The sequence below is a fragment of the Pipistrellus kuhlii genome, unplaced genomic scaffold, assembly GCF_014108245.1.
Source record: "Pipistrellus kuhlii isolate mPipKuh1 unplaced genomic scaffold, mPipKuh1.p scaffold_m20_p_1, whole genome shotgun sequence".
Lineage (NCBI taxonomy): Eukaryota > Metazoa > Chordata > Mammalia > Chiroptera > Vespertilionidae > Pipistrellus > Pipistrellus kuhlii.
Genome location: NW_023425404.1, coordinates 51,798,854 through 51,826,711, shown reverse-complemented (window position 1 = coordinate 51,826,711; position 27,858 = coordinate 51,798,854). Strand labels below are relative to the sequence as shown.

General features: G+C 45.1%; 1 protein-coding gene across 8 annotated transcripts in view; it reads right to left on the bottom strand.

Moving 5' to 3' along the window:
• Nucleotides 1-467: 467 nt before the first annotated feature.
• VPS39 (VPS39 subunit of HOPS complex) overlaps nt 468-27,858 on the bottom strand; it is a 46,494-nt gene continuing 19,103 nt past the window's right edge. For 3 of the 8 annotated variants that reach the window (XM_036445137.2, XM_036445148.2, XM_036445139.2), the window contains 19 exons: nt 27,672-27,764; nt 25,306-25,489; nt 20,764-20,884; nt 20,535-20,655; nt 16,287-16,416; nt 11,653-11,795; nt 8,663-8,806; nt 8,060-8,201; nt 7,880-7,966; nt 7,507-7,580; nt 7,083-7,181; nt 6,364-6,481; nt 5,775-5,903; nt 5,102-5,204; nt 4,822-4,867; nt 3,633-3,782; nt 3,356-3,490; nt 3,085-3,176; nt 2,325-2,616 (listed from right to left, as the gene is read on the bottom strand). In XM_036445137.2, coding sequence (XP_036301030.1) covers nt 2,436-2,616; nt 3,085-3,176; nt 3,356-3,490; nt 3,633-3,782; nt 4,822-4,867; nt 5,102-5,204; nt 5,775-5,903; nt 6,364-6,481; nt 7,083-7,181; nt 7,507-7,580; nt 7,880-7,966; nt 8,060-8,201; nt 8,663-8,806; nt 11,653-11,795; nt 16,287-16,416; nt 20,535-20,655; nt 20,764-20,884; nt 25,306-25,489; nt 27,672-27,764 — 2,292 coding nt within the window. In that variant the 3' untranslated portion in view covers nt 2,325-2,435. The other 5 variants (XM_036445142.2, XM_036445145.2, XM_036445149.2 and 2 more) reach the window with 4 other exon arrangements.

The window sequence follows — 27,858 nt, the reverse complement described above, 5'->3', positions numbered from 1 at the left end:
AGCCAAACTATGCCTCTTAGTTCCAGATGTTTTTCATTCCCAGAGAAAGCTCGGAATGGCCACAGAAGGCTCAAGTGGGGGAATAAAGGATCAAATGGCCTTTTGGAACTGATCAAAGTGGACCAACACATCTCCACTTCTCAAACATCATTAGATCTGTCCATCCTACCAATTCCATAGCTTCCATGGCCTTCCCAGTCATTCTGAGCTACAGGAAGCATGAAGCCCCTGGTTCCAGTATTTCCAGCAGACTTGATGCTGGAAACGCTCCCCATAGGTGGTGTTGATCCATCTGCTGCTCTGCGGTGCTGGACAGCACAGATCGAGACACCTAACAGATGGGTTACTTCTTCCATGGTCACTAATGGGTTTACTCTTCTCAATTCTTAGCTAAATTATGATCTCCATTATTTTCATCAAACTCCACAGGAAGAGGGGAGGGGGGAAGGAGACCCAAATAGGCTTGGTTAGTTACTTTAAGATGTTTATTATGTGAGACCTTCATCAGTCCTCACTACAGAGCTTTCACTGCCAGCCTTTCCCACCCCTCCGCAGAGGGCACAGTCCAGGGAAGGGAGACTGGAACCCGGGAAAACTGGTCCATTTAAGTATCCAGCAGGGGAGAAAACACACATTCTTTGTTCTAGTGCTTCATACAGATGTGCCCCAGGGAGCGGGAGTGGAAGGCAGGAACAGCAGGCCTGGAGGCGGGCCGTGTGGTGCCGCTGCTGCTCCTGGGGAGCCCGGTCGGTCTTCGCGCGGCCAGGGCAGCACCGCCTCCCGAGGGCGGGTGTGGCCAGCTGGGACGGTGGCTCTTGTGAAGTGCTGCTCGGCCTCCAAAACCCGAGCAGAATCCCTCATCTCTGTGAAGGTGTCACCGGCACTTGCTGTTCCTTCAGACCCTCCACAGAGCACGTGCTGGCAGAAGCCTAGTCTACACCACCAGTCAGTCAGTCTGCAGCACAGGCCCAAACAGCACAGTGGCAAAGGATAGACGGGGGCGAGTGCTGGGCCCCGTCACTCACTCTCACTACCATTTAGTGAGACACCGCAAAACCCCAGGAGGACAGGGTGCAGGGCCCTCTCCCGAGTGTCCTCCGCCTGCAGTGCTGGACACTCCTGGTGCCTCCGGGAGTCGGGATCTGGTGGTGAGATATCTCATACACCCAGGTGCTGCCGCGCCTGCCCTCTGCAGCACTCACTCCCGCAGTCCCCGGGCGCCTCACAAGTATGTCTGACACCACGTCGCTGTCGGAGCCCGACCGGGCCATTCCTGTGTGTACCTGTGATGTCCCAGTGCAGCCCTCCGACTGCACAGCAGCTGGAGGACGGCGGCCGGGCCAGGCTGAAAGGGGTCCCGCCGCTGGAAAGAGAGGCGCCGAGCACGGAGCGCTCACGCACGAAGACTAACTAACCCGCCTGGTGGCTGGAGGGTGAAACAGCAGCAGGAGCCTCGGCCGGGGCAGCCTAAGAGGTCACCCACCCCGGGCGGTGCTGTCCGTCCTTAGAGCTACGGCCACACTCGCCCTCGGGGAGGTGCGCAGGCCTTTCTAGGCCGAGAAGGACGCGCTGCTCAGCTTCCAGGCAGAGCGTGCCGTCCAAGGAGGGTCCGTCACTACACGCCTGACAGTCAACCTGTCAGACTTCCCCTGGCTTCTCACTCCGCCTTGCTTACGCATGTTACTCCTGGAGTCGGGAAGTGGGCAGGAGAGTGGAGCAGGGAGGGGGACACAAAAGGAGCCTGGGAATGCAGACAGGAGTGGGGGCTCCTGGGGGCACGGCGCGGTGACCACGGAGGAGGAGTGTGTGGCCCTGGCGGGCGGAGGAGCTCTGGCTTGCTCTCTTCTCAGGACTCCGTCAGCCATGCGAAGGGCTCCTGTGAAGTCCTGCATGCGGCTTGATAGGAACCTGAATAAACACCGGGGCTGCAAAAGCTGGAGGCAGTTTCCTGACTCAGGGGACTGGTATGCAAAGGCAAGACGGTGCCCGTCACCTCCTCCGGTCCAAGCAGGTGTTGAGTTCTCCTGGTTTACAAAGTTTATCTAAATCTTTTTCTATTAAAAAGCTGACGACACCAGACCACAGGTCTGATTAATTCAGAGATGCTCCAGGGCGCAGGGGAGCCGATAGTGTCCAAGTGGGAGACTCCTGCGGTGGCGGCAGCCCGATTCCTCGGGCGGCGCCTGCTTCCCTCTCGGTGGCCAAGCTGTCCATCTGCTGGGTCCCGGGCACGTGAGCTCAGGTGTCCGCCGGGTTTACCTCTTTGGAACAGAAGTAGTGCACGACCACGCCATTGGGGTATCTCGCAAATGCGCTGCAGGGAAGACAAATGCCTACAGAGACCGCCTCTTACCGAGGACGGCACTCACCCGGGAGCCATCCCAGCAGCAGCCCTCCCCCCCCACAAAGAGCAGCCTGCCCCGGTGTCTCTGGATTTACATAGCCACCGTCTCTGTCCAGTAACTGAACAGAGGATGAGGTCCACGGAGTTCGAGAACATGAAGGTTCTTGTTAATCATCAACGTGAAACATGAGTGAATAGGCCCGTGCGCCGGCCTGGCTTGGCCCCGGCTTACTGAGAGGCAACGATGCTCTTCAGAACAATTCAGGCTAATTCTAACAAAGGACAGTTTGGTCTTTATTTAAAAAAAGAATTCTTCCATGTAAGAAAAAGGACAAATAACTCTCCTTTGAGGAAAAGGGGGAATTGACGAGAGTATATGCCTTAAAACAGTATGATCTTGGCTCAAGATTTTACTCAAATCATAAGGCAGCAGGCTGAAAGGTCTTTTTCTTCCTTCAAAGGTGCATCCCTAAAAGATAATCCCTCCTCCCCATATACAACTCTCACAAGACCACTGGCTACACTCCAATTTCTAGCTGCTGGAGGGGAAGGACTTTATGGGCAAGAATACACATTCCAGGTTTTTAAATTCTCAAAGCTCACTCCTGACAGCAAGGACTGTCCTCTCGGGCCTCAGGAGCTAACGGTGCTGGACGGTCAGCACCTGCGCTTTCCCCTTGGGCTGGAGGGCAGAGCGTGCCCACGCTGAGCTGACCCCGCCGAGGTGCGAGCAGGCTCACCTGTTCCCAATCTTCTTCTTACACACCATGCACACCTTCTCCTCCGTGATGATGCACTTCACCTGCTGGTGTAAAATCCGCTCTTCCTGGACCTGGGAGGGCAGAGAGAGTGGGGAGGGTACCATGGTCTGCCCGCAAAGGCTCCTCTCCCTGGAACACTTGGTTATAGCTGTGTGAAAGGAACAGAGGTCTGCTTCTGACTAGGGGAATACCTGGTAACTGTCTCGTAATAGAAAGTACTAGCCCACCCTCGGGTTTGCCAGGCTCATACCCGCAGGAACTCTGCATGGAGAAGGTTCTTGAGCACTTGATTGAACCGTTTCTTTTGCGCATTTTCTTCCAAGACTTTCTCCAGGAAGATGCGTATCTCATTAATCTGAGTATTCGCCGGCAGAAGGTTGAGGGCCTAGGATGGGAACAGATGGGAAAGAGTGAGGCGGCACAGGAGTGGGACTGAGGGGATGGCTGAAGCCCCAGAGCTGGAGCATCCCAGGCTGGTTCTCCACCCCTTTTCCATCAGTGCTCCCTCCCTCTCTAAGAAGACTGACCTTGGTGGTGTCCAGTTTGCTGTGGTGCAGCTCGAGGACCTGCAGGGCAGCCTGGAGGTTGGCCTGGGGCTCCAGCAGCTCCAGCTTGATGGGCCCCAGGCAGTGAACGCTTGGGGGTGACAGGTACATCCGGAGCAGGGACAGATACACCTGTCTCACACAGTACAGGCACGCAGGTCAGGCTGGCAGCAACCCCAGAACGCCCCATAAGAAGGATGGTCTACATCAGTGGTCGGCAAACTCATTAGTCAACAGAGCCAAATATCAACAATACAACAATTGAAATTTCTTTTGAGATCCGAAAACCAACTTCTGCGCATGGGCCACTAAGTTTCAATCGCACGTGGTACTTTGTGGAAGAGCCACACTCAAGGGGCCAAAGAGCTGAATGTGGCTCATGAGCCGCAGTTTGCCGACCACCGATCTATAGTAACAGCTGTAATGGAGCACTTAAAAAACTCATCATTGTCACCTTTTAAAAGATTTTGGTAAAGTCAGGGTCAACTGAAAGTATAAACATTTAAAGATTGTGGTTTCCCTTATTTGTTAACCACTGTCAGAACGCCAGCACTATGAAATGATGCAAAGCACTCCCTCATTTCCTTTGGCTTTGAAAGCCGAGACCCTGTCATGTTTTGGGTCTAAGGATTAAACCAAGATAAGATCTGTACTTCCCACTGGCACCAGTGCCACAGGACTTATCAACTCAGCACTTAACATCTGGGCCAGATGATTCTTCGCTGGGCTGTCCCATTTAACAGCAACCCTGGCCTCTACCTCCTAGATTCCAGAGCACCCCCCACCCCTCGTCCTGGCAATTAAAGATGTCTCCAGACATTGACAAGTCCCTGTGCAATCTCGACAGAGCACATCTGATGCTCCTCCTCAACAGGCTAACCACAGTGTTTATGATACAAGCCAGGACTCTTGAGAGTAAAAGGGTGAGGATGCAACTCATTATCACATGGATGACAACAGATGAAGCCAGAGCCATGCCAGGCAAACCAGGACATGGGCACCCCGCCAGTCCCCGAAGATGTACAGGCAAATCCAGTCGGCACCCTGCCCCATGCCATCCTGTCTCAGCAATTCACAGTGTTCCCTCGGCCAAGCCAGAGGACGTTCGCAAGGCCGAGGGGGACAGTGGAAGGCACGCATGCTCTCTAGGACCAGGTAAGTCACTACTTACATCTTTGTTGCCATCTTTGTTTTGGTCATAATGCTTGTGGCAGTACCTGCAAAGGAGAAAATGCTGAGACAAGGCCGGAGGGGCCACGTTTAGAGAAAGGCCATCGATGCTGCCCGCACGGGCAGCCCCACGGCAGCCACGCCGAGAGGCCGGCACGGGTGACTCTCCCTCCTGCGGCCGAGCGGAGGGGCCGTGGCGCTCTCAGTCTCTCCCGCCCCCCGTCTCTCTGGGGGACCTGCTTTCAGACCCCTGGGGGGCTGGGACGGCAGGGGCAGCATACCCCTCGGCCATCCGTGTGTCCTTCAGGACGTGGACGTAGATGAAGAGGGCCTGTTCATGCTTCCCCATGCGCCCCAGCAGGAGAGCACGCTCCTCCAGGAGGCCTGCGGGGAGAGGAGTGTGGGCACCGTTACCACCACGAGGCAAGCACAGGGCCGGGGCTAACTACTGGAGGGATGGGTTCTGGAGCAACTTAAACTGGGAGGAAGTATTTTTATTATTTGGGATTTACTACTACAATTTTTAAAGGGGGGAGGGAGCTACAAGCACTTACACATCGAGTAGCTCTACAATGTGCTAGGCTCTTCCAATAAGGGGAACAAACACCTGTCTCTGTTCTCACTGAGCTTACACGTCAGACGGGTATGTCTTTTTTAGACAAATTATGCCAAATTACAACAATTGCTAAATGATGAATGTGGGCAAGAACATGTGCTGGAGCAATAGACAGGTTTGAACCTGGCTATAAATCAGCATGTGGCTCACAGCCCAAGAGGCTCCTCAGTCGCAGTACAAGAGCGATCCTCGGGAGGAACAGAGCGGGGGCACTCGCATACACACATGGCTATTCCCAGGCCCAGCTTGTTAGAGGCTCGGGGAGCTGGCAAAGAGAAAGGTCGGTTTCTGCACTTCCGTCAGCTGAAGCAGCTTCTGGACCCATCCCCAACCCTTACCGTCAAAAGGAAAATCACAGATGAGCCGGCCTGGGTCATAGTAGCTGGAAATTTCTAAGAACATAAGGAGCTTCCGTCGATATTCTCCCAGCTCACCCTCTTCCTCTCCAGCGGGAACTGGAGTTTGGCCTTCAAGGGAAACAAAGCTCAAGCTGAAAGGATGCTGCTGGGGGGAGGGGGGTCGAGAAAAACGAGGGGCTGGGCCCTCAAGCATCAGAAAGGGCCTCCAGAGCGGTTTCCAGTTGGCGTCTCTCGTTTATGGTCTCTACATGGACCCCCCAAACATCAGCTTGAGGTAGAAACACACACACACACACACACAAACACACAACTGCCTAGGAAACACTCTGGTAGGCAAACCTGTTTCTTATCTTGAAGACAGATTGTTCCATCCCCTCCCCCCGGGGAGATGCCCAGAGTCTCCCCAGAATGCAGAGTCTCATATGCGGGGTCTCTCGGCTGCCCTGGCTCCTCTGAGGAACTTCCTGCCCACCGGGGGGGGGGGAAGCCTGCTTCCCCGTCACACACAGCATCCCGGGCCCGGCTGCCCGAGGCCAGTGGCCCCGTGACTCTCTCCGAGAACCGGTACCTGCAGGGAAGGCCAGCAGATACTCCTTCATCAGCCCCTGCACCTTCTCGCAGTACAGCTGGATCAGGCAGTTGTGGAACCGCGAGCCCGTCTCCTCCCAAACGTGGATGACGTGCTCCTGAAGCGAGACGCAGGCCTGCCTGTACCCTCCGCACCCTGACGCCCAGCCACCCAGGCTCCCTCCCACGTTAAGGCCAATCAGTCCCATCCAGACTGCTTCCTGCTTACGCTGCAAAGGCTCCCGAGGGACAGCCCTTCTGAAACCACTGGGAAATTTCACGATACAACCCAGCAACACTGGGAATTCTTTTCTTGATTTCCAATCAAAGTTCCTTTATTAATTTTGTCTCATATTCCTCCACATCAGCCCATGGAATTACGGTTTAGTATCTGCATCCTGGTACTTCAAACTGATTTCATCGTCCTGTGGCCACAGTGAGTTGGGTTGTGCAAACGTGGCTTTAGAATGTTTTTCTCGAAGATGCTTCTCTTTTATTCTTCTATACTTCACCCAGGTTTAGAAAGTATGGATGAAAAGTGACCCTCCCATCTTCGGCCACTGCAATCTCTCTGTAGAGCATGTTGAAATAACCCTCTTCTGTCCGTTTCTATTAGTCCCCACGTGACACAAACTGCACTCGGAATCATCTAAGAGCTGACTCAGGAGGCCTAGTTCCTGGGTTTGAAAGCTTTCTAGTTCAGACCAAACAACATCTTACCAGATAAGGAATAGCCAGGCCCTTGAAATTCTCTACCAGGAAGCCGAGCACTCGGTCCCGGGGCAGAGACTCCACCTCCGGGAGGTCTTCGGTGAATATCTGTTAAAACAATCCCGAGTTGCAGCAGCGGAACCAGCTGACCACAATGCAGCCAAACGTGCGGGCTCACAGGACGGACTTCGGGGGTGGGGGAGGGGAATGTGCAAGGCTCTGTCGCCGGGTAGTGTGTGATAGCCTGGCAGGTCTCCTGGTGCCTGTGCAAAGGTGTTCCCACTACCCTACACTGGCACCTCACGTTTCCCAGTCCGCTCTTCTGAACATAAGAGAAACTGCAGGAATCCTTCCTCCTCCTCCATCCACCCATCTCCAAGCAGAATCAGGACCGACTGTGGTGCCAAATGAATCCAAAGACCCTCAAACCTACCTTCAGGCCGTCCTCTGGGAAGTCTCTCAGCACCCACACCGAGTAGGAAAAAATCAAATGCAGGTTTTCTGTGCCTGGAGGAAAAGTACGACTTGTCAGCTGGTAAAGCCTACCCTGCTCGCAGGACTAGGAAGGCAGGTGCCCAGGTTGTCCCAGGATTATTTTCTGGAGCAGAGAGTTCTGTCCAAGCACCAGTCACTCAGGGCTGCTTGGGGGCTGGCTACATTCCCAGCTATCATGGGTCCCCCACAGGGGACTTTCCCCGCAGCTGGTGGAGCAAGGAGAGAGGGGACTGCACAGCTGGATTCAGAGATGGAGGGAGGTCAGGTCTGTTTGCACACTTCCCGACTCCCGTTTCAGAAGCTGGACGTACCCAGATGCTGCAGATACTGCACTGTCCTCTCATGGCCTTTCAGCGGCGAGTTTGCCTTCTTGGACTGGTCCACCAGCACCTGCAGGGCTGGCCACGAAGCCCAAGAACAAGGTCACGGGCCTCCTCCACGGCTCATCCCACAGACTCATCCCACCGGCCTGCCCCCCAGGCCTCGGCCACCTTTCTCATGGAGCCCCTTCTTCTCATACAGGATGATGAGCTCGCTGTACTTGTGGGCCTTCTTCAGCACGTGCTCGCTCTCTTCGATGTGGCAGTGGTTGTTCTCCAGGCGCAGCAGGGGGGCCACCAGGGCCACGTTCGTCTGCAGAGGAGGCAGGACTTCAGCGCAAGTGCTTCCCGGAGACCCCGCCCGTCCCCAGCCAGGCCTGCTTCCGGCAGAAAGGCCAGGGATTTAACAAAAGCAGAGACAGCAAACAACCCTTTGTCAGGACTACAGGGAGTGGCTTTTATAGCACTATAATCTCTCACGTGTTTTAACGGTTTGGGGGGAGGGAGGGCAGGGAGGAAGGAGATATTTCCTTTGAGGGAACACTGTTCACACCACACCACTAATCCCAATCTTACCAGAGAAGACCAGCCCGCTATGGCCAATATCTTGACTTAAACCTTTAATTTCAAAAAGCTCACAGGCATCAAGGCAAAGACTAGGTGGTTCCCATCATCGAACACTTCGTTCTTGCTAACAGCAGGTGCCCCCAGGTGGCCCTTTTCCAGCCTCGGCAGGCTGGGGATTGTGGGTGCCCGCCTGCTCCAGGGACTCACATGGAGGTAGCACTTGAGTAGGGTGGTGTCGATGATCTGCAGCAGCTTCTTCTTGGACTTGATGGTGGGCGTGCCCTCCATGAGCGGGGAAGTGCTAGACTGGTGATCAGAGTCATTCAGCTTCTTTACCAACTGGCTCCGTTTCTGCAAAGGCCAAAAATGTGGGATCAAGGCCAGGACTAATCTTCCTTTATCACTTGATCTACTGGGTAATTTCAAATACCTCCAAATCAGTTCATACTTGTCCACACCCTGATCTCACATTGGCATGCAATATTTTGGAAGTTTAAATATTTAATGGTTCTTGGAAACTCAAATATTTTATGATGTATTGCTCAACTGTACATTAATAGTAGTACACAAATGAACTCAGATGACATTTTAAAAGACACAGAGTTATTTGGTTGCAGGAAATTTTTAAAAATTAAAATAAGGCCAAAACCGGTTTGGCTCAGTGGATAGAGCGTCAGTCTTTGGACTGAAAGGTCCAAGGTTCGATTCCGGTCAAGGGCATGTACACTGGTTGCGGGCACATCCCCAGTAGGAGGTGTGTAGGAGGCAGCTGCTCGATGCTTCTCTCTCATCGATGTTTCTAGCTCTCTATTTCTCTCCCTTCCTCTCTGTAAAAAAAAAAAAAAAAAAAAAATCAATATAATACATTTTTTTAAAATTAAAATGACACTTCTGTTATAGAGATATGACAGAGGGCTCAATGAAAGATCTTCAAGTACCAAATGCATATATCAGGATCAAATTCTATGGTGACAGTGGAATAAAAATTAAAGTTCAAGGAGTAATAGAAACAATGTTCTCTGGGGAGAAAGGGTATGTATGGGAGGGAGGGGGATGTTAAAATATGTACACAGATAATAATTTAATTAAAAAGAAAAGAAAAAAAAAGAAACAATGTTAAATTTCTTTTTCTTTGGAAAAAAAAACTGTTTTAAAATAGTTGAAATCTACAGAGCATTTTTAATGTGTCAAACAAGGCTAAGATTTTCCTTAACGCAGATTTTCCTCATTTAATTCTCAAGAGACTCCCTGTGATAATGGAAAATTTTTATCAGGGATCAAAGCAGACAGATGACTGCCAGCCCTGGCCAGTGGCTCGGCGACTAGGGCGCCAGCCCCCGGCCCAGGTGCGATGCCTGGACCAGGGCACGTGCCTCAGTCATGGCCGGGGCCCCATGCAGGAGACAACCAACTGATGTGTCTCTCTCACATCAATGTTTCGCTCTCTCTTTCTCTTCCCCTCTTCTCCTTCCTACTCTCTCTAAAAATATCAATGGAAAAAATATGCTCAGGTAAGGATTCACAAACAAAAAACCTCAGATGATTGAGTTTTACTGCCACAGATAATAATTATTTATTGAGTATTTATTGCACACCAGTACTGTCAAGCACTTCATATATTATTCTATTTTAAAGCTAAAAGAAATGCAGGTATTATTATCCCCATTTTATGAATGAAGAACCCACAGTACAGATGTTAGATACCTCAGACATGGCAGAGGTAAGTTTCAAATTAGGGTCTGATCCCAAAGCCCATGTTCTTTTAATAAGTCAATGTTATCAAGGTACAAGTTACATGTAGTAAAACGTACCCCTTCTAAGTGCACTATTAGGTGCATTTTGGCAGATATATACATGCATGTAACCACCACCCCAATCAAGGAACAGATTTCTATCACTCCAAAAAGTTTTCTTTCCCACCCACCCTCTGCCCAATGGTCAATCTCTATCACTACACATAAGTTTTTACCACCACCAGAACTTTAATGGAATCACCCAGTTTGTATTGTGTTGGCAATGCCCATTGTCTTATATGCTCTACCATCTCTCTGGCATAACCCTAGTGTCAGCTACCTTCACACATTCCTAACATCAGTGGAGAAGGCCAGGGAGAGCTGTGTGCCTGGAGTGCTAACGCTGCCAGGACTGACGGCCTCTGTGAAGCACAGGCTCAGGAGGCGTGCTGCTCCGGGAGCCTGTCTGTCTGGGTCCATGGGCCACGCAATGAGCAGACAGGCAAGTCCGTGTGCTCCTTGCATGCCGCCAGCCCTGCTGAGTACTGCTGGGACCCAATGTCAAGGAAGTGCCAAGGCCCTGCATGCCTGAGCAGTCCTGAGCGACACCTACTGACACAGAAGTAGACGGGAAGCTGGCTTACAATTTTCCTAGCGATACTTCTCAGTGCCTACCCAAGGGGCCCTTACAAAGGCCTGCAGAACACTTAAGAGGGAAAAATATACTAAGTTCTCTGACTCTGAGTGGGTGCACAGCCTTCTGTGAAAGAACTTTGGTTTTAAGAAACTTCAGTGAAGATGTTAAGTTTTAGTGTTGTCTTTAAAATGTTTCTTTTCTGTCTTGTCCATAACAACAAAGTAAATTTTTTAATCTAAAAATAACTCACCTAAAAAAGCATTTTAGAAAATTATTAACAAAGAAAAATTTTCTCAACCTATAACTAAATTTTTAAAAAGTAAGTTATACAGTTTGATATTCCTTTGTAATAAATATACCAATAAATAAATAAAACCTAATTCACAAATACATATAAAAATCTGGAAGGACAACACCAAAATGTAGTTACTTTTCTCTGGTTCTAGGTAGAGTTACAGGTGATCTGTATTTTTACTGTGTTTTCCAAGTTTTCTGCTTAACGCAGTATTTTTTCTAAAATTGTGTATGCTAAAAAAATGTTTGTTTTAAAAAATTTACTATTTTCTGTTAACTAAAATGTACTCTTTTTAATCCCTGAACAACTTAGTTAGTTGTGAATTTACTAGGAATCGAGTGTGTTTCGTAGGGTCAGGATTTGGCAAAAAGCAGCTCAGTGGCACTGGGAAGCAGGGAGAAGAAGCAAAAAGACACTGTGCTGGCCCAGACTTCCAGTGTTCATTTATGGAATGTTTGTGGTATTACAAAAAGCCCTGCCATAAAGAAGCAGTTGTAATAAACTCCTCCATGCACCTCTCTCTTACATCTACCTGTGTCAGGTAGTCGATCAGAGCTAAGTGACCCTTCTCCAACTCAGCCCCGGAGAGCACAGGTAGGGGGTTAGGATACTGCAGCTGCTTCCTGTAGTCGGTGGGCAGCAGGTCTGGGTACAGGCCCATCACATGGGTAGGATCTGGAATGGAAGGTAAACATGAGCCCCCAGAAAGAAAGAAGCACAGCAATTTAAGGATAAAAATAAAACAAGTTCCTGACTTAAAAAAAAAAAAATAACTAAGTTCATAAAGACTAAGTTCAAGTGAGTTATACACTTATAACTTGAGCACTATTTATACACATGTCACTTTACAAAAATGGCATGATTATATTCCAACACACACACACACACACACACACACACACACACAGAATTAGAAATGAGAATTTATTAACTCTTAAAAGCAAAGGGAAAAAAAACTTCTAAGGAAAAACTGCTAAGACAGTGAAGTTGAAAAGATAAAAAAACTGAAAAGAAAAAAAAAATCAAAAAGGAATATTACTAAAACAAAAAGACCAGGTAACAGACTACAGTATAAATTTGCAGCTTATATGGCAAAAGGCTAATAAGTTGATTTCATAAAACAAATTTGTTCAAAAAACACGTAAAATTTCATTTGATAACAAGGCAAAAGACATAACTGACAAAAGAAGAATACAAATTAGTGGGAAAATGTTCAGCTACATTAACAATCAAAGAGTTTTTACCATTAAAAATGTCAGGTGAATTCAATATTATTTTATATTGTTTTCAGGTACATATTTATATAATTTATGAAGTGATCCCCACCTGTCATCATACATAATTGTTACAAGTATTGTTGACTATTCTGTAACTACTAATTTGTACTTCTTAATCCCTTCACCTTACTCATTCCATTCCCTAACTCCCCTTCCCTCTGGCAGCCTGATCAGTCTGTTCTCTGTATCTATGAATCTCTATATCTATTGTTTGTTTACTTTTGTTCTTTAGATTCCACATGTAAGTAAAATTATATGATACTTTTCTTTCCTAAGAGACTAAAATTTAAGCAGTATCATAAAATTTTTTAAAAAGCTAATTTTGAGAGCTGATGGATGCCAGGAACCAATTCCAGCATGTCATAATTACATCAAAAGGTTGGTGAAGCTTGGGGGCTCAACAAGGGCTGAGCCACATATGTAGTTTACCTGTTGGAATGGCTAAACAGCACCTCCCCAAACCTGAATAGGATGATTATTTGCTGCCAGACAGCTCGGGGTATCTTAATCTGCATGTTATTGCCTCCTGTTGGCCAAACACCTGAACAGCTTTAGGCTATTCCCCCAAACTGACAAAGCTTCTGTAAACCCTACCCTTTGAAATGTATGTCTCCATCTTGCCTTGGGACAAACTGTTAATAAATAGCACGGGGTTCTTAGACAAGGGGAAGTGTTTTAGTTCCGTTAGCTGAAGATCCTCTGACCCCCAATGCCTTTCAAAACTATCTTTCGTCCTTGGACTCCTTGAATCTACGCATCAGCCCCTTTCTCCAAATTGCTGAACCCTTTGTAATGCTGGGGCAAGAACCCCAGCATATGGATTTGTTAATTAACTTGGTTGTGCAAATTTTTAAATATAACATTTATATTTTATCTTTAAATATATTATGATTTTTATTTGTCAATTACACTTCCATAAAGCTGAAACCAATAAATATAAAATACCATAAAACAATAACAAACATCAAGTGGCATTTTCATATCCATTTAATTAGTAATAAGAGTATTTTTATTTTTAAATATATTTTTATTGATTTCAGAGAGGAAGGGGGAGAGAGAGAGAGAGAAAGAGAGAGAAAGAGAGAGAGAGAGAGAGAGAGAGAGAGAGAGAGAGCGAGAGCGCTCTATCCACTGAGCCAAACCAGCTAAGGCAATAAGAGTATTTTTATATAATACTACTTTGTGCTTAAAACATTGTGAAATAATCACCCTTACACTGCTAAGGCAAAAAATATTTCTACCTCAAAAAGGATAAAAGCATTCACACCTCCAGTCCTATTTCTAGGAGTTAATCCTAAAAAAAAAAAAAAAAAGGAAAAAGATGGGGGGGGGTGGGGGGGGGGAGTAGGGGGAGCAACATTTGTATGGACAGGTAGCAAAACTTGTAACAATGCAATTTTGGAAACAATGAAGAATTCCTTCAACAGCAAAATTAAGTATTTTTCATTCAAATGGTAGAGTATTATGCAGACATTATAAATTCTAAAAGGCACCTAGCAACATGGAAAAACAATGATTTTTAAGTAATGAAAGTACAATATAACTATGCTGGAACATACACCTGTAAAGAAGCTTGGATGAGGAAGAGACAAATGATCTCTGCAAATGCTAGGAATATTCACTACTGGACAGGAGGACCAGACCTTAGACCAAGATTAGTCAACGGAAGACCTGCCGAGAGGTCCAGTCAATAGCCAACTGCCCCTACACAGCACTGCCACCAGCATGTCCTCCTGCCACTGGAAAGGATCCACTGTGCCTTATCTTTCCTACTAGATTGGTCTTTGAAAGCAGAATTCCATCTGATTAGTTCTTCTTGGGCGCAGCAGAGTGCACTGAACTCACCAGGAGCTCAGTACATATTTGTGGAATGAATAAATTCAAAGGTAGTAGCTTTATTAGGAATGAATTTAAACCTTTGGAGTGGGGTTCAAGCAGCATTGGTATACGGAAAAAGAATCAAATTACTACAAAAATTCTGAATTATTCCAGTGTCTTTTCAAAGAGCTGGTGGATAAATGCCCCAAATGAGTTCATTCAAAGGAAGGACAGTAAATATATATGGATTTTTGGTTGCCCAGCTTCCATATCCCTTCTTAACAGCAACTTATTTCCTTTTGGCAACTCCCTCTTCTACGCCAGGTGTAATCTTGGTAACAATAGTTCTGGGCACCTACCTTTGTCTTCAGAAGCAGAGAGGGGCCACAAACTCTTTCCCCACCTCTGGCAGTGAGAGGGAGTGAGACTACAACATAATCAGAGCCCCCTGATCTTGAGAAAGTGACTCAAGAATGACAAGCAGTGCAGCACACACCAAAGTATACTGCATCCTACCTGCTCCTTGTATAGAATGTGGACACTCACCCATCAAGAGGTTTGTCTGTGTTCCCTTGCCTTAAACCTGATGGACCCTTGTATATCAACAGAATATGGTAGAAGAGTCATAAAAGGCAATGAGGCTTCCATTGGGAAACCTATTCTCTCTGCACGAAGACACTCAAGCATCTTTGTAGAAAGACCCACGTGGATAAGAACCAGGGCCCCAGCCGCTGGCCAGCACTAACGTGTCAGCTATGAGAGGGAGTCACCTTAAAAGTAGACCCTTCAGCCCTGTTAAGACTTCAGATGACAGTAACTCTGCTTACACACAACTACAAATGCATGAGAGGCCCCAAGCAAGAACTCCCCATCTGAGTCTTCCCAAACTCCTAACCAACAGATACAGAGAGGTAACAGATGGTTTGTTATTTTAAGCCACTAAGTTTTGGGGTGGTTTGTAACATGGCTTTAGATAGTAACATAAGCTTGCAGGGGGCAACTTGTATTGAGGAAGCAACAATAGGGAAGGTGGTGGCAGCAACAGCTAAGGAAGTGGCTGTGCTCAGAAAGGAGTCTCCCAGTCTGCCCATGCCACAAAGGGGTTACTCTTTGGCTTCCTGCTTCCTGCTAAGAGGTCCTCTGAAGTTCCTTTGGTTCCTATCATTCCCGAGCCTGGTGCCCATTAATTTTGTGGGCTCCTCTACTGCCATTCCCATTATGTTCCACTAACCATGCTTAATTTATTCAGATACCACTTAAATTACCCAGCACTGGTCTCCATTGCTCACAACCACGAACCTTAGCTGATTCAGGAGTTACCTCAGCTCATCATTGGCCAACAATGAGGGAAGGTGGGAAAAAGACAGCAATAAGAGGAGAAAAGAGGGCATAAATAATATTATATAAAGTCTAACCATATAAATTGATCCTAAGTAAGCAAAAAAATAGTATAGAAATAAAAAAATCAGTAATAATAGCAAACACTTAATTGGCACTTACTAAGTATCACACACTGTTCTAAGCATTTTACATAATCTCATATGAGGTATTATTATCTGCCCTGTTTTGCAGAGAAAAGAACTGGAGGCAGAGAGGTCAGGAATTTTGCTGGAGGTTAGGCCGTCTGACACCAAAGTGCCTGCTCGTCACCGTGATGCTCAGGGTTTTTAAGACTCTGAGAAAAGGAAGGGCTTCGCAACCCTGCCCTGTGCTGCCTCTCAAAAACGACCTGTTTGATTCTTAGCTCTAGTCAGGGACTTTCGTCCAGAACAGTATTCAACGAACACTCGATTATAGGATACACAAACGAATGACATTCTGTTACCTTTCTCTAACGGTTAGGGCAACTCATCTTGGAAAACTGGAAGTCTGTCCGTATTTACAGGTGAGACCAGAGTCCTAAGATTAGGACTATAAATATGTCACCTGCAGGATCCTGTCAGGTATGAGGATCAGTTTGGGTGAGTGTAAACTCTCCCCTTTCTCAGATATCTGGTGTCATGTCTCCTCAGCCTGTCCAGTTTCCCTTCCGCCATGACTTCCCGATCCCAGGGCTGCACCCACTTGTTACCTGTGCCGAGCTTAGCAAAGACCTGCATGGACTCATCAAAACGCTTCTGGCAGAAGAGGTTGAAGGCATACAAGTTTTTGATGTGATGGATCTGCTGTTGCTTCTCACTGTCAGAGTCATCTTTCATTTCCTAATAAGAGAGCAGAATAGGTGAGAGCTCACTCACTCTACAAATATTTATTCAGTACACACCAGGTATTAAACAACACCCAGGAGGTACAAATTCAACATGTACAGACAGTCACATGGTATCTGCTCTCAAAGACTGCCCTCACAGTCTAATCATAAGACTGATAAGCAAGTGTGCAATTAAAATACAACGCGGTTTCTACAAAATATACCTGACTAGTATTCCTGAAAACGACCAAGGTCATAAAATGCAAGGAACGACTAAGAAGCTGTCACAGATCAGAGGACACTGGGGACAAATGGCCAAATGCAATGTGATGTCTGAATTTAAACCTAGAGCAGAAGTAAGGGACATTAATGGAAAAATTGGAAAAATATGAATAAAGTCTAGAATTTAGTTTAAAAACAAAAATAATCAAAACCCTAACAAAACACAGTAAGAGATGACAGAAGCACCTAAGAGGGGTAAGCAACAGCCTGAGCAGTGGCTCTGGGAAGATTCTCGGGAGAAAGTAAACTAGGGTATAAAAAATGAGCTGGAGTAAAGGCAGCTGGCAGATGGGAGGGGAGATGGAGACTGTTCCTCCGAGCAGAAAACAGCAGACGTCAAGGCCCTAAAATACCAGGGAGAGAACACAGTGTGCTCAGGAATAAAGATACTTAACACAGCAGGCACAGCTTTTATTAATATTATCTCTGTACCTTACTTACAACCCCTTCCCCCTGCTGTCTTCCTTTTAAACAATCTGTACTAAATTTAAATTCTTCCTTCAAAATGCCTTACGTTTTTCTCTCTTCCTTTCCTCTCCTCTTCTGCCACTGCCCTAGTCCAGACCACCATCAGCATGAGGCAGCACCTCGCCTAAAGCCCTCCCACTTGAAGCTCTAAAGGTTTTTAAAGCCTTGTGCAACTTTCTTATCCAGCTTCTTTCCAGACAGTCAAGCCACAGCCTCCACTCCATGCCCACCTCTTAGAAATACTTGCTACCACTTCTTTAACTTCCTTGGGCTCCTCAATGCTCCCCTGGTTCCTGCTCCTGATCATACCTAACGCTAATGGGTACAATCTGAGGATGCCTTCTCTAGCCTCAGGGAACTGTCCTTCTCTCACATCTTGTCAGCACTGACGTTTAGTATATTATTGCCCTCTGAAAGGGACACATATGGTCTTTATTTAAATAAAAGACAGATTCCTCAAGAATTAAGATGTTATAGACCAACCTCCCTTCATCATAGGGCAGAACACCTAGAAATTGCAAGCCTAGAAAAAAGAAGGAAAAGTGGAAGCCATCTTCCCTATCGAAGATTAAACAGAAAACCTGCATCAGGAAGATCACTGAAAAGATCTGAAACCTTCGTGTTAAGAAAAATATAGGTACTCAAAAAGCTATGTATTGTATCATACTGTTTTTTAAATTAAGTTTAAAACTAAATACATATTCTAACATACCTAAAAAACTTTAAAGGGCATGATAAACACATAATTTTGGATAATAGCTGTGTCTGGAGGGGAGGCAGAGGGATGGGTTGGGGAAGAACATACAAGATTATCAGTTCTTTTTCTTGAGTAAGGTGGTAGGTATTCTTTAATTTAAAATAGAAATAAAATAATATGGAACAATGCATGAGTGAAAAATAACAGAATAGTAAGATGCTGACATTAAATGTCCCAAGAAATAAATAATTTTTATGGGATATTAAACATGTTCAACTATTAAGACTGGACTTTAGTTTTAAATCCAAAATTCATACATCCGCCGAAACCAGTTTGGCTCAGTAGATAGAGCGTCGGCCTGCGGACTGAAAGGTCCCAGGTTCAATTCTGGTCAGGGGCATGTACCCTGGTTGTGGGCACATCCCTAGTGGGGGGTGTGCAAGAGTCAGCTGATCGATGATTCTCTCTCTTCGATGTTTCTGACTCTCTGTCCCTCTCTCTTCCTCTCTGTGAAAAATCAATAAAATATATTTTAAAACAAACAAAAAAAACAAAAAACAAAAACAAAATTCATACATCCAAAATAAATGTTCTTCAAGAATATCCACCATATGTGATGTAGGCATATATACCAAAATTTGTGACAATGGCTTTCCTTTTAGAAATAAATTACAAGATATTCTAGAAATTAGGTTTTCCTACTACTGTCTTCGTATACACTTTTCTACCGTGTTTCCCCGAAAATAAGACATCTTCCGAAAATAAGACCTACTTACAGGTTTCCTTCTGAGTGAAATATAAGGCATCCCCCAAAAAATAAGGCCCCCCAAGGCTAAACATGAGAGATTTGGTCCACTGATTCTGAAAGAAATGGAGTCACAAGAAATTCACCAGGAAATTCAGGAATTGGATTGTTATGATGATGTTCCAGAAGATGATGACATGATTGTCACTGAATAAATGAGTAAATTCTTGATACTGTAGGATTCACAGTTTGTCTGGTTTGTGTTGACAACTACCATATTACCATATCATATACAGGTAATAAATTTCCTTTATATTCATTTAACAATAAATGTGGCCGAAACCGGTTTGGCTCAGCGGTAGAACGTCAGTCTGCGGACTGAAAGGTCCCAGGTTCGATTCCGGTCAAGGGCATGAACATTGGTTGCAGGCACATCCCCAGTAGGGGGTGTGTAAAAGGCAGCTGGTCGATGTTTCTCTCTCATTGACATTTCTAGCTCTCTATCTCTTTCCCTTCCTTTAAGAAAAATCAATAAAACATATTAAAAAAAACAAAACAAAAAAAAAAAACCCAAAAACCAATAAATGTGTACTGTATTCTTCTTCATGAAAAAATAAGACATCCCCTGAAAATAAGACCTAGTGCATCTTTGGGAGCAAAAATTAATATAGCCGGGACCGGTTTGGCTCAATGGATAGAGCATCGGCTTGGGGACTGAAGGGTCCCGGGTTCGATTCCGGTCAAGGGCATGTACCTTGGTTGCGGGCATATCCCCAGTGGGGGGTGTGCAAGAGGCAGCTGATCGATGACTCTCATCGATGTTTCTAACTCTCTATCTCTCCCTTCCTCTCTGTACAAAATCAATAAAAAATATATTAAAAAAATTAATATAAGACTCTGCCTTATTTTCGGGGAAACAGGGTATTACCAAATTACACTGTCTAGTTTAATGACTAGGAAAGGTTCAGAATGACTTTTGGTTGTTTTCTAAAATCAAACCCATCATCTACAGATGACTAATACCCACTGGGGAAGTTTAAAAGAATAAGACAAGCCTCAGAAGCCAGTGTCCAAGATGTCTGTTGGCCCTGGGAGCATTGCTGGACCCAGAGCCGAGAATATCACCCCATGTAAACATTCAAGGACAATGACAGTCATAAAAAAGATGCAGCCTGCTGAATGCAGCAACTTAAGATGAGAGAAGAATACCTAAGGGCCTTCTTGTCCAAACATAACAGTCCACTGCTGAAAGAGATGCTGAGGCCCTCTAGTGGTTGCATTCAACCACACCAGAATCTTTATTTTTTTAATTTTGTGTGTGTGTGTGTGTGTGTGTGTGTGTGTGTGTGTGTGTGAGAGAGAGAGAGAGAGAGAGAGAGAGAGAGAGAGAGAGAGAGAGAGAAAGAGAGAGAGGGAGAGAGGGAGAGAGAGAGAGAGAGAGAAACATGGATGTGAGAAAGATACAACAGTTGCCTTCCGTATGTGCCCTGACCAGGGACTGAATAGCAAACCAGGAATCTGCCCTGACTGGGAATCCAGCTCTCCATCTCCTAGTGCACAAGACACTTAACCAACTGAGCCACACTGGCAGGCAACCAGACTATAACCTCACATTTACAATTATTACTTTACTCCAACATTTGCATTGTCTTTAATTTTTCAGGAGCAGATCATTATCTACTAAATTATTTTATTCTATTAATTCTATGAAATAATATAATTGACATTAATTCTACATTTGCAAACTGAAAAAGTGAAATCACTTCAAGTTACACAGATACTTTGTGGCAGAGTCAGATCCTGCATCCAGGGCCTCAGACTTTCAGCCCTGTGAGTTTCCACTGTTCGAAACCAAATATGAAAAACTAAACCCAATCACCTACTTTGGAGAACAACGAGAAAGGCAGACTCACACCCAAATCTTAGAAACAAGACTTACTGCAAGCTGCAAAGCCAATTCAAACTGTTTGTCCTGGAGCAGCTGTTGGATCTGAGTTGCCATGGGAACAGGAATAAGTCTCCAAACAAAATGATTGCTGGCCACATAGATAATGTTTGATCTGGAGGCAGGAGCAAAAAAAGTGTCAGCGAAATGACACCGGCTTTCTGATGACTTTAAAGCTTTGTAATGATAATGATACAGCAATTACAGCAAAGAATCTCCTTACCCTCCTGAAGTGATGAAACGAGGTCTTTGCAATTCAATGCTCTGGACCAGGAGCCGTGGTTCAAGTGTTCGGATCTCCACATAGCGAGGCAACACTGCAATGATGTAGGGAGGCTGGTGCTCTGTGCAAAGGAGAACACCTTGAGTTGCAGTTCTGACCTAAGGCTTTAGGTCTATGAACTGTCAGTTGCCCATTTCTAAGTTGCATTTAAACGTGATCTCCAAAAAGCCCACAGATCAAAAACCAAGCCAGGATCCTATCATCTATATATATAAGAGCCTAAGTTCGATGGTTTGACTGCTCACCTGGTAGCTATGATACACAATGACCACCAGAGGCCAGACACTCCAACCAGTAGAGGAGGGAGCCCAATTCCTCATGGAATTGGTTAGGTTGCTGCTGGGGCACTGTCAGCCCCAAATCTGCTTCACCCGCACCCCAGATCCAGAGAGGAGGGAGCCCGATTCTGGGGTGCATCACCCGAGAACTGCCCTCTCACAACCTGGGACCCCTCGGGGGATGTCAGAGAGCCACTTTTGGCCTGATTCCCGCAGGCCAGGCTGAGGGATCCCACCACTGCATGAATGTGCACTGGGCCTCTATTGCGATATATAAGGACAAAAGGTTGTTTGCCTGAGTGATGCTAAGAGAAATCTCTTACACAAAAAGGATGCACTCAGCTCTGCTAAGAGTGACCTGATCCTACGCCTATCATTTCTCCCAAAGAACTGGGTGGCAGCTTCACTTATTCCTTTCTCATCGGTCACAAAGTGAGGCAAGAGGAGTGCAACTTATTTACCCTAAAATTATGCTAAAAAAAAATGAGTCCCATATTTCCAGCCATTGTTGTTTCTGTTTGAGATTTTCACAGGGAAGAGATGCAAAACTCCACTTGACATTTTTGTTTTTAAATATAATTTTATTGATTTTTAGAGAGAGAGAGAGAGAGCAAGGGAGGGAGGGAAGAAGGGAGAGAGGGGATATATATATGGGGGGGGGGAGAGAGAGAGAGAGAGAGAGAGAGAGAGAGAGAGAGAGAGAGAGAGAGAGGGGAAGAGAGAAAGAGAGATATCAATGTGAAAAACATTGATCAGTTGCCTCCAGCACATCACCTAGTTATCAAGCCCACAACCTGGGCCTGTGCCCTGACAGGGAATGGAACCGGCAACCAGGTTGGTGAATGGGATGATGCCTAACCAACTAAGGCACACTAGCCAGGGCTCCACTTAACATATAATGGCTCACAGAGAAGGCAGCTGAATTGTGTTCTCAGTGAGCTGTTTTCTACCACTTATATGAGGTATCTAGAATGTCAAATTCATAGCAAAAGAAAGAATGATTATTGCCAAGGGCTAGGGGAAGGGAGAAATGTGTTGCTTAATTGATATAAAGTTTTAGGTTTGGGAGATGAAAAAGTTCTGAAATCTGTTGCGTGATATGTAACACTACTGAACTGTACACTTAAATGGTTTAGAAGGTAGATTTTATGTTGTTTTTTTACTACAATTAAAAATAAAATTTTTTTAATTATAAAAAATGAACCACTAGATGATATAATTGTCATACAGAAATTTAACCTCAAAGAATATATTCACAAGAATAGTTTCTTAGTGTGGCTAACTTGCTATGATTTAATTTTTCTCATCTATTTTCTGATAAAAAAAACTTTTTGATTTTATATTTGTAATATATACTCTAAATTAGGGGTGTCGAACTCAATCAGAGAAGGGGCCAAAATCTAAAATCCAGCCTAAATCGCGGGCCGAATGGTTTACTGAACAGTCATAAACTGTCATTGTGATGGAAACGCAGCGGAGTGCAGTGATGACAGCGCGGTGCGGGCCCCATTGCAAGGCCTGGCGGGACGGATTTGGCCCGCGGGCCTTGTGTTTGACACATGTGCTCTAAATGAATAGTATAATAAAGTTTTAAAGCCAGAAGGGAATTCAGAAATGAAGAAACTGAAGCATAAGTAATATTTTCATCACTTTAAATGTTAGTTACTATGCTGCTATTTTTCATCTTACCAGAAAACACAATTAAAAAACATTGTTTTGCACTTGATTTTTAAATTTTCTTTCAATATTAGTCTCATTTTTTTAAAGCTAGTATAATTTTCCTCAGTGTTAATTTGCTTAAATATCTAAAATTTCTCTTTTTTAATCTTAATAAGGTCTAATTATTATTTTTAATATATATTTATCGATTTCAGAGAGGAAGGGAAAGGGAAACAGCAATGATGAGAAAGATCATTGGTTGGCTGCCTCCTGCACTCCCCCTACTGGGGATTGAGCCTGCAATCTGGGCATGTGCCCTTGATTAAAATTTAACCCAGAACCCTCCAGTCCACATGCCGATGAGCAAAACCACTGTGGCAGGTCTAATAATTTGTCAAAGGGAATCTATACTAGGAACCCTGTTGGTTGTGATATTGCATTTGTTCAGTCTCCCCAACTCTTCAGTAGTGTTTATCAAACACAATAAAAATGGTCTGGATCTCTTTGTATCTTCAAAACCTAGCACAGTGGCTGGTGTGCAGCAGACAGAATAACTGCTGACAATGACACGACGCATCTATCCCTCAGCATTCACTAAAGGCCGTGTTTCAGACACTCCCCAGAGCGGATGGAGACGGAGCCCAGAGCTCGCAGACGACTCCAGGAGCAGAGGCGACAACTCCCTGCACCCAGCGGGACCACGTGGGTGCCGCGCAGAGAAACCTGGAAGGCTCTGGAAGCAGCAAGGAGGAAGTGGCTGACTCTGCCTGCGGGTCAGAGGAGCCTCCATAGAGGAAGTGCCGCAGCACGGGGCCTTGTCATATGAGCAGGATGCTGCTGGGTGAGAAGAAAGGAAAACAGTGCAGACAATGGCAGTGGAGAGGGGGTAAAGGAGGGGGAATCCAAAATGACTGGACCCTGCCCTGGCCAGTTTGGCTCAGTGAATAGAGTAGTGGCATGAGGACTGAAGGACTAAAGGGTCCCGGGTTCGATTTCAGTTAAGGGCACATACCTAGGTTGCAGGCTTGATCTAATTGGGGCATAAGTCGGAGTCTCACTTCGATGTTTCTCTCCCTCTGTCTCTCCCGCTCCCTTCCACTCTCTCTAAAAACCAATATAAAAAAATCCTTAGGTGAGGATTAAAAAACAAAAATCAAACGAACAAACAAAAATGACTGGAGCCTGTGTGAAGCAGTCAAGGTGAGAGCAGAAAAAAAGTGCGGTTTAAAAATGCATGCCGTTCTGAACTCAGTCTTCGTCCTGTCGGAGGTGAGGCCCACCCAACCCAGAAAGAATGCCCTCTGCTTCAAAATGTGAAGGCACAGGGCACTGACAAAGGTTTTAAAACCGGAGCTCTCACACTGGAGAGTCAGAAGCAAGCTTCACGCAAATTACACATCTTCATCTCATCGAACAGCGTTCTTCTGAGCAAGGGCCCCTAGGACCTCAGGAAGCTTCTTGGGAAGCTCTCAGCCCCCCAAACTCACTGATACGCATAATCCTGGGCCTTATCAAATACTATCCTTTTGATTTCTCTTCCTTCTGGTGTATCAGTGTCTTAACCACCATCAGAAAAACCACCCATGACATTAATAAGACGTTCTACCCCTGCGGAGTCTACTGGCCTCTTCAACCTTGGGCATGGGCCTCAAAAACTGGCCCTAATCTTCTTCCGTAATTCAGACCACGTGTTCTAGCCAGCTCAGTCTCTGGCATGCCTTCTCACAGATGAGCATGTTTTCTACATTTTACTCGCTTTTCAAACTATTTTTTCTACGTGGAGTTAAAGGGAATTTTTCTTTAAGCCAGATCCTAAATTCTCTGCTGGTTTAGTGCAATCTTGTGGATGTAATGAAACTGCCTCCTGACTATTGAACAATGAACTTCCCCTTTCTGAACTACTGAATCTCAGCTCAGCCAACTTAACACCTGAGGCAGTGCCTTAAGCAGTTTTGTCACTTTTTACAAAATTTAATTTTTGTGTCCAGAGCTAAAGTCCTTAAAGTCTGCATGCCCCACTCCATAGCAGTGACTATTACTAAGATGTTCATTCTTTCAACTGGCAACACCTTCACAGAGAGCTGGGAGCCCGAGGCGGGTGTGGGACAGAAACGAAGGACAGAGACCGACACCTAAACGCAGTCTGCACCTCTAAGCTACAAAACAGCACAATAACCACCATGTAAACCGAGTTATATGTATTACAGAAATAAATAAAGAATTTCCACATTTGACATCTGGCAGAGGGCACAACAAACCTCCTATATATTAAAAATAAACTGAGAGGTAAAGATAGCAGCAGACAATTACTTATAAAATGTGCAGTTCCATTTAGATTTCCCCTGCCTCTGGCACAAACATCAGCTTTCTACAAAAACCAGAACACCCCATTTTCAAAAACCCACCACAGGTGCCTCGTTATAAGAGGGGAACTGAGAGTGGATGACACTGTTAACCACAGTCTGCTAAAGCTATTCTTCCATTCTCCGAAGATGGCACACAGCCCTAGCCCAAGGTGGGCAACAGCAGCTACCGTTGGTCTCACCCATGGCCACTGGTATGTCCGTCCAGTTCAGGGCGCATTTCTGCGTGCAGATCCCCTCCTCGTTGAGCACCACGGTGAGGTCATCCTGACCCACGGCTACTTTCCTATCTGCCAGAGGGGCCACCAAGGGCTCCAGCTGTTTTCCTGTTGGGAAGAGCTCTTTGATAGACCCCTTTCCATCCACCTGCGGGAAATAGAGAGTTAGTCACCAGCATTCTCTGACCCGAGGCATGAACACGGCCTGGAAAAAAAAAATCAAGATAAAACCCCAAACCTAGAGAAGTCAAAAACAGTCCTTGTTTGGCACAAGGAAATAGATAACCAATAGAATTTGTTAGAAAAATGTTGTCATCACTATGTAGAACCAGTTCTCTTCTCTAACACAGAGACCAGCATCTAGCCCGGCAAATAACAAGGTCTAGTGCTGGCCAGGATGAAGAGCAACTGGTACGCTCAGACTCTGCTGGTGAGAATGCAAAATGGTACCGCAGTCCCGTTAGTTTCTTTTAAAGTTACATATACACTTATGATGTAACCTAGCAATTCTATTACTATGCACTTGCCCAAGAGAAATGAAACTTATTTTTTATTACATAAAAACCTATATGCAAATGTTTATAGCAGCTTTATCAGAATGGCTGAAAATTGGAAACAACTTTGCCTTTCAACTGGTGAATGAATAAACAAACTGTAATACATTCGTACCATAGAATACTACTCAGCCATAAAAAGAATATATTGACCAACACAGGTGAATGCCAAATGCATTATAATACACTAATCATATATATATGATTCTGATGCTTGTTTATTTGACATCTGGCAGAAGCAAGAACAGATTACTGAGGCTGAGTGTAGAAGGAGGGCTGACCTCAAGAGGCAGCAGAAGGGAATTTCAGGAGTGATGGAACTGTTCTAAATCTTGATTGTGGTGGTGGTTAGAGAACTCTGAGCAATTTGTCAAAACTCAGAACCACACATCAAAAAGGATGAATTTTGCCAAAACTGGTTTGGCTCAATGGATAAAGCGTCGGCTTGGGGACTGAAAGGTCCTTGGTTCAATTCCGGTCAAGGGCATGTACCTTGGTTGCGGGCATGTCCCCAGTAGGGGGTGTGCAAGAGGCAGCTGGTTGATGACTCTCTCTCATCGATGTTTCTAACTTTCTCTCTCTCTCCCTTCCTCTCTGTACAAAATCAATAAAATATGTTAAAAAAAAAAAATAAAGGATGAATTTTACTATATGTAAATAAATGAGTAACTTTTAAATATCCTGGTCCCATAGCAAGATTTTTCATGCTCAAATGATTCTAGCCTTAAGTGGGAGATGGAAGCATCCAATGTTGTTAGGTAATAAAAATACTCCAACTTCTGGCTGTCTCCCATCCCCCAGGCTTCTCTTAGCCACTATATGCCTAGATGCAAGCTCGCTATTCAGTCAACTGTACACCAGTAACTCCTTTATAAACTTGCAACTCTGATATTGATAAAAGGTAGGATATGTAAATATCAATGTAAATATAAAACAATGTAAATATGGGATAAATACAGTAACTAAACAATGATGAGCTAACACAGTGAGGGTAGGGCAGTGGGGAAAGGGGGAGAATGGCTTCTAGAACTGCCAAGTCTGGATTATGAGAAGGGTATGAAGCTAAGAAATTTAGATTATGAAACAAATGGCCATCAATCTTTTCCTATTGTGTGTACATACAGTTTGCAGAGTGGAGGAAAAAAGACTAGTGTCCTGGATATTTACTGCTTAGGTGAAAAGAAAAAGCAGGTTATACTGTATATTACATAATATATACAGTATAATATAATACATATACGTGTATAACATAGTATTTTTATAAATAGAAGTCCTATACCAAAAGGTCAGCAGTGATTATTTCTGAGGGGGGGGGGGGATTATGGATGATTTGCCTTTTATCTATATTTTCTTATTTTCTATAATAAATATGTATGGTTTTTGAAGTTTAGAAAAAAAGCAATGGAAACAGTTTTTAAAACAAATATACTAAAAAAGAGGCAGATATCGCAAAGTCTTAAAAATACTTAATACTAAAATAGCAGTCTATGATAACGTGGTGGCAGATAAGCAGCCCTAATGATCTGTTCCAATAATTAGACTCAGGATCTGGATAATTCATTATGTCAGAACTGAGAGCTGACTCTGCCTAGCTTAAGATACACAGATATCATATTTGTGAAAGATGCTGAGAGCATGAAAAATAACCAAACATACAAGCACGAACCCTTGTATGCCAAAAACTCTACTTAAGGCAGTCTCTTGACTTATACGTCAGAAGCATAGAATCATCTTCCCCAAAGCAAACTGATGATATTTGCAAAATAATAATTTTACCCTTATGAGGTAGTAGTCTCTTTTGAAGCCCACACAGATGGAATTTTCACACCATGCCATGGACTTGGGCACGTCTGGTACACTATAGTCCCCCTGGAGAAAGAGAGCAAGAGTTCAATTGGAAAGATGTTAAAAGAAAAAATCACAACGTTCCTATTATTCCACCCCCATTCTGCAAAACCACCCT